This window comes from Bicyclus anynana, chromosome 10 (assembly GCF_947172395.1).
Source record: "Bicyclus anynana chromosome 10, ilBicAnyn1.1, whole genome shotgun sequence".
Taxonomy (NCBI): domain Eukaryota; kingdom Metazoa; phylum Arthropoda; class Insecta; order Lepidoptera; family Nymphalidae; genus Bicyclus; species Bicyclus anynana.
In genome coordinates, this window is record NC_069092.1 from 11,245,406 (window position 1) to 11,258,523 (window position 13,118).

The 13,118-nt window shown below is 32.8% G+C and overlaps 1 protein-coding gene across 1 annotated transcript in view; it reads left to right on the top strand.

The window, feature by feature from the left end:
* The window catches only part of LOC112051601 (NADP-dependent malic enzyme), a 43,847-nt gene extending 33,395 nt beyond the window's left edge, over positions 1–10,452 (top strand). Inside the window, exons 11-12 of the mRNA XM_024090316.2 lie at positions 1,974–2,097; positions 4,837–10,452. Of these exons, the coding sequence (XP_023946084.1) occupies positions 1,974–2,097; positions 4,837–4,997 (285 nt within the window). The 3' untranslated portion in view covers positions 4,998–10,452. The remainder of the gene's footprint in view (positions 1–1,973; positions 2,098–4,836) is intronic.
* The last annotated feature ends 2,666 nt before the right edge of the window (positions 10,453–13,118 follow it).

Consider the following 13,118-nt stretch of genomic DNA (forward strand, 5'->3'; position numbering starts at 1 on the left):
AAAGAATTCATTATCAGCCCGCCAATCTGCATTGAAGCAGCGTGGTGGGTCTAAATGTTTAACCCCTCTATAAGGAGGGAGGCTTGGCCCTGTAGTAGGCCGTTAAAATAGGCTGATAATAATACTCGTGGATAACAAACATACTGTACTGTTTCAACATATATTGAATATATTGAACTGTACATGTTTCAACATATATTGAAACACGGAATAGCATTATTATTGACTGCTTGACGATAAGATAATGAATAAGTACTTCATATAAGTGTTGCATCTACATAAATAACACTTCCTTTAAATACATTGCAGAAGCATTCTAACAAAATACATATTTTACCTACAAGGAACCATGATGAATGCTATTCTGGGAGAAAAACACAACTTTTATGATAATGCAAGCTATTTTTTGAATAAAAACCCTTATTACAAATTAAATAAAGTTTAAAATGTAATAAAGCTCTTAAACGGAAACTGATTATTTATTAGGTTTATTTGTTTTTAAATTTCATTGGCAATGGCGATTCATTTTGTTGCCAAGTGTGTATTACAATTGCATAGTGAATAGGCATTTTGTATACAAAACATTCTCAACGACGGTACAGGTAAAGGTCATCGCTGTGCCATAATTTAAAATAATATACACCTAAAAATAAATCACTATTTCCTTTGGTCACGCCATAACTTGAGAACGACTTGGCTGATTTCATTCATCTTTTCAGGGTTTCTAATAAACAAATATAGTAATAATAAATATATAGCCTCAATAGCTCAGCGGTAAGAACGGTCGGACTCATCACCGAGGAATGGTGGTTCGATCCCCGCCCCGTTGGTCTATTGTCGTACCCATTCCTAGTACAGTTTTTCCCGACTAGTTGGAGGGGAATGGGGATATTGGTCATATTAAAAAAAAAAGATATGACAAATATTCTTTTAAAAAAAATCAAATAAATTTCTACAGATATATCAGTCATACGCAAACATTGCGTATGTCTGCTAACATGAATGCTCTAGCAGTTAAGTTTTTTTTTATAATATATGTATATACGAACGAACCAGTAAAGTTGTAATTTTGCTTATTTTTTATTATTCCTCATATTTTTAATATCATATAGTTCAGTTAAAATAAATACCGGTAAATATATTTTATCTATAGTACAATTTGATGAATGTACATAATAATATACCATGGTTTTCCGTATATTTTCCGGTATGATAATCGGATTTAATTTCTTGTTTACTTATGCAAATATATCTCAACAACGCTTAGCAACGATGTATAAATAATATAGTTTAATGCAAATATCTGAGACCTTGTAAATGTAAGAGATACGTATGAATTTATAACTATTCGACCTCTTTTACAACTACCTTGGAAGTAAGTGTATTGAGGTAACGTCTAAACCTACTATACAATCGAAATAACTATTCTATATATTTTTTCAAGTATATTAAAATAAAAGATCTAAAAGAATCCATACTAAAATACACAGGCTGCTGAACCTATTTTGAGCAATCTACAAATTATAAAGTGGAAAGCAAGAAGGGATTTTGCCAGCCTGCTTGCCTTATGGTTAATGAATTACGACTGTATACCTAAAAAGGTATTATTTGACTACCTTTGACTATAATAATTAAAATGAGTCTTTTCGGGACATTAAGTCAATATTAACTAATTCATCCATAAAAATAAAGATTGTCGGTAGGTGTGTAAAATAAACAAGGACCTAAAATTTCAAAATCATTCATAAATCTTGAAACTAAATAGATAAGAATCATGTATAATTTTTTCTTACATTCAATGTGATATTTTTCATCGTGAGAAGTACAAACATAAGCGCATAAATAACAATGCATATTTGTATTTTTAACGCTTCTGATTGGATGACAAATAAAATAATTTTATGTACGTTTTGACGTCATAAATTTCGCCCTACACTCATTGGTCACATGTCAATTAAAATGTTTGTTTCCAGACTCTAGCTAACTTCGTTAGCCAGGAGGACCTGGATATTGGTCGCATTTATCCCCCGCTGTCCGACATTAAGGAGGCATCACTTGCCATCGCCATTGAGGTCGCCAAGTTAGCTTACGATGAAGGTATGTGTTCATTTCATGATAATATTTATTATTTTTTCATTTATGTTTACTTTATTAAATAATGACATACAGGAAAAAGGTGCATATTAAAGTTTTTCTGTTGACGTTCCGTTGAAAGACGTTGACAATGCTATATTAAATGTAAATAGAAATACTGTTTTAGTTTCTACTATACTAAGCGTCGCAAGTTTCCATCTGTGAAACCATAAAGTGAACTTTTGAGTACTTCGAACTCATTGTCATAAAAGACAGAAATCTAGATTTTCAAAAAGTAGTTATTAGAGCTCTAAATTAGTTGTTATGTTTTAATGTGCTTTGCGGGGGTAGTCAGAGATACGGCAAGATAGGGGGATATGCATCATATGAACAATTAGCAGACACCGCGCGGTTTCAGCCGCGAGCTTCCTGTTCTTTACGGGGATATAATATAGCTGAGGATAGTGTAACTTCCCAACAGTGAAAGAATTTTTCAAATCGGTTTAGTAGTTTCGGAGCCTATTCCGTTAAAACTATAAAATCTTTCCTCTTTATAATAATACTCGTAGTTTAGATAAGAACTGAAAGATAAAGGTTGGCTACACCAACTTTGACATTAAGTTTGACAGAGATCGCTTAGCTTCTGTTCTATGTGTGTATTTTGAACTAGCTGACGCCGCGTGGTTCCCATTCCCGTAGGAATACTGGGATAATATATAGCCTAGCCTACCTTGATAAACGGGCTATCTAACACTGAAGGAACTTTTCAAATCGGACCAACAAACAAAGAAATTCTTCAGCTTTACCGACCGACCGACGATCGTGTGATACCGTGTCGTGTGTGAGCCACCGTTTTTAGGATTCCGTACCCAGAGGGTAAAACGGGTCCCTATTACTAATACTCCGCTGTCGTCTGTCACCAAGCTAACTCACAAACCATAATAGTTAGACAGTTTCACAGATGATGTATTTATGCTGCCGCTATAACAAAAAGCAATAAAATATTTTTTAAGGGGGCTCCCATACTACAAACGTGAGTTTTTGCGCAAGTACGACTCGCACTTGGCCGGTTTTAATTTTTATCCACGTAATAACACACAGATTTTTCTTACTAGGGTTGGGTTCAGTGTACCCGAAGCCCGATGATTTCAAGAAACACATAAAGATGTGTCGATACAAATTCACTTACGAAAGTAATTTGCCGGATATGTATAGTTGGCCCAAATACCCATCGGTCAGCTACAGTTCTATCGGAGATACCAACTCGCCTTACCTCAAAAATCATTACTAACTTTTTTTCTTATAAAATAGCGAAGAGGTTTTATTTGAATAGAAGAGTCAAGTTAATTTGATCGGCAATTGTAAGTCAATGCAGAACTTATGTTGCTAGAGTGTATCAAAGACATGGAGATAATATTTTAGAAATAATATATCATCATAGTTAGATTGTCTATCATTTTCAAGTGTTTGTAGCGTTGAAGTAGAATTAGTTGACAGTAAAATACGTATTGAAATGATTCACAGTCTTATCTCCATGTATATGCCCTCGAATTGTACTTTTGCCAGTCATTTCCATGAACGAATTGCCATGATAATAATTAATTATTTTTAGACAAAGATTAGTCATTTAACATTGCTAGTTATTTTAACATCTAAATAAGTACGTGTACTCTACCTTTAGATGATTTTATAATTATTTTATATGAATTTAAAAGATTATATTTAGGATTTTTAATATTCCTGTATAATCCAAACCAAACATCGACTGTTAAAAAACGAATAAAGTATTCATTATATCAGAACTATTTACCATTAGAATATTAGCATAAAACATATTGTTAGGTGCCCATTGTCCGTATTAGTAATGTATGTATCCTGCGTAAATTCTCTAAATTGTAATTTAAAACCGTATCAAAATCCAAGTTTAGATGTACTTAGCGAGTACATACTATCTATTTTGCGAAATTTCATACTATTGGAGAAATAAGTCTAAAATTTCGCTTTCTGGCAATGTTGTCAGTCCAACCCCTTGAACCCTACGTCTATTGGTTCTGCTATGTGCTCTGTCTAGTTCTAGTGCCACTTGAGCGTCGCGTCGTTATGTTACGACAGTAGCATTGGTTATTTTATGGATCTCCTTATTTTTGATTAGAAACGTTAAAATACTTCGAGAGCGCACCATCACTACATGCGTGGGCTGTATGAGGCCCATAGTAAGACTAGTGATCATAATATCCTTGATCTACAAATCAATACTAGCCCAGTCATAAGGGTTTGGTTTTGAAATGAAATAAGTTGGATTCAAACCTTTAATTTGACAGTCTGAAAGTATTAACAACGTGTGAGTTTTCTTAGATTTTCAAGGTCATAGTAAAAATATTTTTTTTTGGATATCTGGCTTTTCCCTATCCTCAAATCGATCAGTTTATACTTATTGTTTCATTTAAGGTTTACCCTTTTCTTGGCTTGTTGACTTGGCCTCTATTGGCAACACGCACTGTCCGAACTTCTTAATCGTTCTCTTGGTAGAGTGGTCGTGGTTGCATCGATGAGCGACGGTTTCTGTGCAATGCTCTTTACTTTTGGCGATTGACAGCGTTATAAGTACACTCTACCATAGATGATTGTGTAGCAGCCTTGACTAAATCCGTCCAGTGGGCTGGAGACCGGCCTCTGGACCTTTTACACTCGAATTGAATCATGATTTCTGGAGATGTGGCCAAAGAATTTTAAAACTATTTTAATACAATTTATACATTTCAGGTCTTGCATCAGTGTACCCCGAACCGAAGGACCTAGCTGGGCACATCGCGAACCAAATGTACAACTATCACTACGAGAGCGCCATGCCCGTCGTGTGGGATTGGAAACCCGAGGAGAAGTTCAACGTGAGACCCATCCAGCCGGTGCCCAAGAACATTTAAAGTATTGTTTTTGTTTTTCATTTCATTACTTATTTATTTCGCCTTTCTCCACTGGCCGAGTGTATCGCACCGCGTTAAATTCATTTATTAGGCGACTAATCAATATGTAAAGTTATAACTGACTGATCCACTGACTGACTGACATATCTCTTTCGGTAGGCCAAACGGGGTTGTCAGCCTTGATGGCTGTAACCATACTTAACCATACCTTAACCGTGATAGCTTGAATAAGCCTTGGGGTGTAATAATGGTGGTTGTGTATCCCCTGACAAGACCCATACTATTTAAATTGTATTTATACTTGCTTATTAAGATAATTTAATTGATCTGAGGGTGACATAACTCTGTGCGGTAAACTCGGACGTAGATTTCCATCAGTTCCATCAGAATAAAAATAGACTTATAATAAATTGGCATAAGTTCTAGGTGATCTATTGTCATTATGTTTATTTTATAATTACTGTCATTGTACTCAAGTATTTATTATCATGTATATAAATAATAATAATTTATTTTAATTTTACTGTTAATTTATACATTTATGACTCTGCACCCTCAAACACAGAGCCAGTGAGTGTCAAGTGTCTTTTATATATAAATTTTAATATATTTTTTGAAAATTGCACGAAAAAGAAAAAGGTTCTATTTTTCTTTGTATTTTTTGAAATTTTTGATAACGTTAGTTATATCAAAAGTAATGCCAAGCAAAACGACAATGAAGAAAATCAGAGACGAAAAAGTTGCACAAACAATCAATGTCAAACAATAATTACTATGGATTTTCTTGGTTTTGCTTTCTTTTATAAAAAGGATAATTAGAAAGCAGTTTAAATTACTATGTCTAATTATATACAAAATACGATGTAGCTAATATATTATAAGTCTATTTAAAAATGGTGTTTGCGTCATGAAAAAAATCATTTGATGAATTACTCTATGAACCATAGATTATATTTTTATTTTTAAATGTATACAAAGTATTATTACCTCGGTATTATATTGTATTCTATTTAACATTATGTCGCAAGGATACTGCAAAGTTCAAAACGTTTTAATAATAAATTTAAAATTTACGATAATAGAATTATCGAATATAAACAATTTATAGATCTGTTATGGCTGTTAAAATACGTGATATATTTATTTAAAAAAAAAAACATTTTAAATGTTATTGTTTTTACTGCGCGATACTTTCGTTCATTTAATTATTAATTTGTTATATCAGTTAGCACAGAATATTATGTGTATTATAATATTTACTCTTTTATAAAACTTATTGCGATATTTTAACGGAAGACAATAATATAAAACTAGGTACTCGTATAGCTAAGTACAGCTTACTAATGTGATTAAGTATATTATGTTATTTAAACCGAAATACGTTTCTTTAGTTTCTTTGATTTTTCTGAATTTGCTATCTGTAATTTTTTCATTATAATTACAAGAGGTCGTCAATTGTAAAGTTATAACTAACAGACCGACTTACGTATCTACGCCCAGCACTACTGTTTGGGCAGTACTTTCCATATGGGACATAACCTGAGTCTATGTTCTTTGACTGTTCAACTTTAAGGAGTAAATGGGAAGATAAAAATTTGACCTTGGAATGTTAGGTCACAAATTTTGCGCGGACAAAAACAATGCGAAAAATCGAAATTAACAATTATTTTAATGTTTTGATCTTGACTTCTTGCGATGTAGAATATCGTGACTAAAATTAATTTTGACCAAAAAAGGTAAACCGTATGATATATTGACTCAATTGTATGTCATCGATTCTGTCTCAAAAATAGTAAGTCATTTGGAATGACTGTGAGACTAGTTAGTATTTATATGGTAGGTGTTAGTTATCATGTTATTACGTAAATAAACGAGGGCCTGCACATGCCAGACATACTTATAGTCCAGGATCTGGGGAGCATTGATCATTATCAACTTGAATTTTCCGTGAGTAGTTTCGTCGTGATGAGACATTTTACTTTTATATTTACGAAAATTCTTTATTCTGGTAGCTAACAAGGGTACTAGGTAATAAAAATTTCCAAGAACGATATAACGTACCACGCGATTTCTAAGACAATATGGCTGTTAAGTTGTATAACTATTAATTAAGCAACAGTAAAAAAACAGCTGGTTTATAACGATTTATGATGACCTCGTTATTGATACAAGTTGTTGATTCTCTGAACTCCACTCAAGTCCAGAGAATCAAGATAAAAGTTGAGCGTCTCATCAAAGATGAAGACTATTCACGGAAAATTAACTTGATAGTAATCAATTGTAATGTCCCCCGGATACTGGACTATTCATTTTATGAATGTACCATACTTACCTATGGTATCATCATGGCGTAACAAACAAGGGAACCATTACTACTGGGGTAATATGAGGGAAAAAGCGTTCATAAAATGAGGAATGTCTGACTATCGCAGGCTCTCGTTGCATATATTTATTGTATCAAGTATTTGTCAGTAGATGTAGTTATAGCCAATCGTGTGAAATACAAAAAAAAAATGTATACATGGAGCCCAAATTTGTGTACTGAAACAAAACTAAATTCATTAGTATTAGATGTGAGTATTGTTGACGAATGAATAACATGTTTGTTATAATTTTTATATGTATATAGCATGTCAGTTAAAAGGAATAAAAAATGTAAACAAACTTTGACGTTGTTTTGTGAAGAAAAAAAAGTATTTTCTCGGAACAAACTATAAACACCCAAGGGAAGAATGGCTGTTTTGTCTCCCGTATGCATTTGTCACTTTCAAAATATAAAGGCAAAGTTTGTTTTATTTTTTATTTTATTTAATTTACAAACTTATGTAGAAAACAGTATTTCGTATTTTTAATAGTTAATTTTTTTTTGTTTGAAAGTATTCTTATCTATTTGATCATATGAACCAACGAGTATTGTATAACAGTTTTATGTATCGTATATGTTTAATTCTAACGTCTAGTCACCGCAGCATTAAATGTAAAAGCAAATAAATTATGTTAACTTAAAATAATCAATGTAAAAATAAAGACACTAGAAAATATTTTTTTTTAATATCAATCGAAATCATTTTGCGCATCTATTGGCTATATTAAAATGTCGTGTATTATTGTATATGTATTGTAACATATTTTATAAATAGACCACTATATCAATTAAAGGACTATTTGAAAAGCGTAACAAATATGTAAATGTATCAACATATTTGTGGGCTAAGACCACGATATCCAGAAACGAGAGAAAGACAAGTGCTAACGAATAACGAAAGTATTGCCCTCTCTTTTGTTGTGTTGGGACGAAAGAGAGAGCAATATATAAACTCCATCGCTATTGGTCGACACTATGTATTTTCTCTTCACGAGTTGTTGACGCTTGTTAGGCCTACTTTAGGCCTATTTTGGTCATCATTGTACTTGGTCTCGTTAGAGTCATTAATATAATATTCGATGAAATGTATAACTATGGCAATCAAGATAACAAAAATGATGTTTGAAGTCGTAGTTTAGAAATAATTTTATGCTTAAAATGTTGTGCTTTTTTCTAGGTGTTCGATTAGCGAAAAAAAAACAATGTATTAAAAAATCTGAGATATATCCAATCTCGTAATAAAATAAATGCTTAATAGAATTTAATATACTTTTGACTTGGTTATTAAGTATACGTTTTCAGTTCAGTATTTTTTTAAGATAGTGAGACATTATTTTCGCTGAGCGAAAAAAAATGAGTTTTTTCTTTGTTTATGTTGTATAACCTGTGGGTATCTATTGATACGATGTGATTATGTTGCTGTGACGTATAGAGATTATGGATTTGAACTTACTGCCCTTAGTACATTTGTGAGTCGCACTGTGAGTGCATTATTGGCGTAGACGAAGTAAGAAATAGACCAGTGATTGGCGTGTGTTGTCTGCCAAGATATTCAATTTTGACGTGTTTTTTAAATCACACTGAACCATTTTGTCAATAATATATATTATGCTAACTAGTTACTTATAATTTGAAACGAGTGGAGACTGTAATTTAGTGCTCACACTACGTTTATTTTTTTTACAGAATGAAATTTGTCAAAATTGTCCATAAGGTTGCAAAAACGATTAGCTTGCTTATTCACTAATTTCGTATTTATTAACAACCTGTTAAAATAAACCAACCAACCAACTGAGAAATGTCCTACTGTATGATATCCACGAAGTGTTATCCGTTGGCATTTGTTACATAGAATATCAATTTTGTATATGTCAGCTAACACACGTCAAAGTTAGTGAATTAGTCTGCAGGCGTTATGACACCGAATATCGAATCGTCTTGTCTCCTTTACAGAGTCTATCATAAGTTGTTCTCTTTTTTGAGGGAACGCTATCAATATTTTGTCTATTACTTTCTCTGTCTACGTTTATTAGACTCTGTAAGTTTGTATTCGAAAAGTGCTTATGAACAAACATCACGCACATGTGTGCTACATTTCTATACTCGTGTTAAAATAATTTGTTGGTCATGTTTGTTTCTTCTGTTATCGACTAATACACTTATACACGCATACTTATTATGTACATCTTGAAATGGAATTTGCTATGTGTAAGGAATGTTATGAAATAATAAAAGATGTACACCTAACACATTATTAATACGTAAAGTACGAAGTTTGTTTTACTTACTTCTCACTGACCTTTTTCGTATTGTGATCAGTTAAAAAATGCATTGCCCAAACATAAAAATAAAAAAATCGTGTAAACGGAAAACGAAGTAAGAAATTTTATTAATAAAATATTATTTAAAAGGTCAGCCTGTAAATGCCTTTAGTTGCATTTCAGTATAATTGAAGTTAAAAAATCATGATTTAAAGGTTTTTGTTAAATTTCCAAATGTGGAAAAAAAATATTGTCCATATTACTTAGGTACTTGTATATTATATTTTCTGCACTTGTTAAGTTATAACAGATTTTTCGATCCCAGATTTACTTAAAAAAAACATGTAGAAATATCGGAGAAACTGTCAGTAATAAATCTTTGATCAAAATGTTGTATATTTTATTTATTCATTAATCGATAACAATTTTGGACAATATTATGTTGGAAATACAATTGGCATTTTTTTAATTGGGTTAATTCTGAAATTAAAATGAAATATTGGGACTTGGAATGCAGACTGGGTCATAGACAATTGTTGATTTAAAGGACTTATAACTCTGTTACGCTTGTCTATTATAATATTAAACAAATAGTTCCATCAAAAGTTGCACTATGGTTGACATTTTTACGGGATGGGAAGGTTTGTTAAGTGTACTTCCAATTTTCAAACAGCGTGTTATTTATTTTTTCAGTTTTTTTTTCATCATAATATACAAAATAATGTTATTAAATGCAAGATGTTGCGTTTGTTTCTTAGAAATAATACATTGTTCAATTATAATAATTATAATGAATGTATGTTATTAATTATACTTGTTCAAAACCTAATGATCTTTTTGTTTCATTTTTTTCTAGCTCGTCTCGATGACAAAACTTGTGAATAAGCTATTAGACACTTAGTGGTGATAAAACTGGCCCTTAGATTTATAGGATTCTAAGATTATACTCACTCCAGCTTAAACTTGGCCTTATTATTGCCTGCTATATTGGGATTGGAATGATAATTAGATATCTTGATAGGACGAAATATAAGGTTTTTTGGAGTAGCTATTTAAGAAAATGGCTATATTTGGAAATTAGTAATTATCTACTAAACGAGCTAATATTTTAGCTGTGATAAAATTATTTGTGGCGCTACTTTATTGATATAATTAACTTCAGATGTGTTGCTTAACATAGCTTAGTTATGTTAGCACATTCTCTTCTTCTTTCGGTTATAGATTATGCGGACGCGAGCTATCTAAATATAACTGAGGACCAACTCAATAAACTTGAGCGACTTCAAAATCTTGCTATTCGGTTCATATTTAGCCTACGCAAATATGACCATATTTCTGAATTCCGTCAGAAGCTCAAGTGGCTCCCTATTCGTCGTCGCCGGGATCTGCATGTACTTTCACTTTTGTACTGTGTGTTGTTTAATCCAAAATCTCCTGTGTATCTGAAGGAGAAATTTACGTTTCAGGGAGTGCAGTCTGAACTGAGACAGTGTCGATTACTAACTCTATGTTTACCCGTGCATAAGACGAAATTTTATAAACATTCTTTCGTTGTGCAAGCCGTTAAGTTATGGAATGCTCTCCCTTTAAACATACGGCAATCAAAGACACTGGACATTTTTAAAAATGCCGTAAAGACTCATTATCTGGTGCAGTAAAGACGATCTGTATATATTATTTCTTTTCAATATAAGGTATTTATTAGTATATTTTGATATGTATTTTATTCATTATTGTAGGTATTTGTGTAATATTGTTTATGTATTAGGATGTAAATTATTTGTATGTATGTGTATTACTAATACTATGGTTATTTTTGTTTTACGCCACCTGCTGATGTCCTTAAGTTTTCCTAAACCGAAGGTTGCCTGGAAGAAATCGCTACTTAGCGATAAGGCCGCCTTTTGTATGCTGATCTCTTCTTAATTTGTTTTTTATTTCACTTGTTTTTGTCTTTGTGGTGTGCAAATAAAGTATATTTATCTTATCTTATAGCTACTAAACGGGATACAAAATTAAATAGACAGTACCCCTACATAAACTACTTTTAAAGCATGAGGGGTAACATTTCCGTGATTACCCCACAGCAACATGCTGGCGTTGGCTTCAAAAATCAGCCTTGAAGACCTGGGCCTATAGCCATGTAGCACGACGATTCTCTTGCTACAAACGCTAACGCTTCGAAAATTAAAAAAATGTAAGGGAATGACATTTACTAGCGACAGGTCACGTGATCAAGCTATCGATCAAGCTGTAAATCTGATACATTTTGTTAGTTTTCGAAGCGTTATCGTTGAATTAATCGACATGCGAAATGGCTAAGGTCCCAGGTTTGCTAGCGGTATAATTTACTCTAGCGACGGTTATAATTTACTCTAGTGAGGATGTGATAAATACGGGGAGATGGTCCATCTGAAGGTAAGTGGAAAACTGTCGCCTATAAATGGATATCCATCAACCTCTTTGACTAGTTATTAATGGTTGAAAGTCAACCTTGGCAAAGACTTTAGAATACGGCAATGTTGACAGTAAAAACAAGCATGACGGTAGTAGGTACTTTTCAGGCAAAATCTCTAGTTACTAGTTATTTATAGCTTTTTGACGTCCTCCGTAGCGCAGTGGTATGCGGGGTGGATTTACAAGACGGAGATCCTGGGCTTGATCCCCGGTTGGGCCGTTTCTGCCAATGGACCGGCCGGTTTGACTGTTGGGAGGCTTTGGCCGTGGCTAGTTACCATCAGGTGAGTAGTCAAGGGCTCGCTTGTAAAGAATGAAAAAAAAACCCAATGGCGACGTGTGTAATTGCAGTTTGTAACGATCGCGTTAACGTAAACGTGAAAGCGCAAATGTCTGTGAAATCATTGTCAAGGTGTCCTGGTGTGGAAGCTGTCTCCTAGGTAGCATCATCGAAACCGAAAGGTAGGTGGATTGCTTGTGATTGCCTTCATTTCGGTTTTGAAAACCTCCCCTAAACAAGTAAAGGAAACTATCGAACTCCCTTAATAAATAGGAACATTCCGCAATATCTTGCGCTTTGTCGGTATTAGGATTCTTTTCATTTTAATTTAGGTATATCCTTATCTATATCTATACTTCTATACTATTATTATAAAGAGGTAAAGTTTGTAAGTTTGTAAGTTTGTCACATTTTTTAAATGAGGTAATCTTCGGAACTACTGGTCCGATTTTAAAAATTCTTTCACCAGTAGAATGCTACATTATCTGGGAGTGCTATAGGCTATATTTTATATTGGTATCATATATATTAGCCGAGTTATCACAGTTTTTGTCATACAGGTCGGACTGAAAATCCTCTTAAACAGACTTATTCGCATGCGCTGCCTTAACTATTGCGTAAAATTGAAATTAATGTATGGGGACTTTATGTATCTTTAAAAGTTCTACAAAAAAGTCCGCGACACCATATATCTATCTTCTATATATTAGCAGATATAGTACGTACCTTTTGTGTTTTAAAAATTATTAATTTTATAT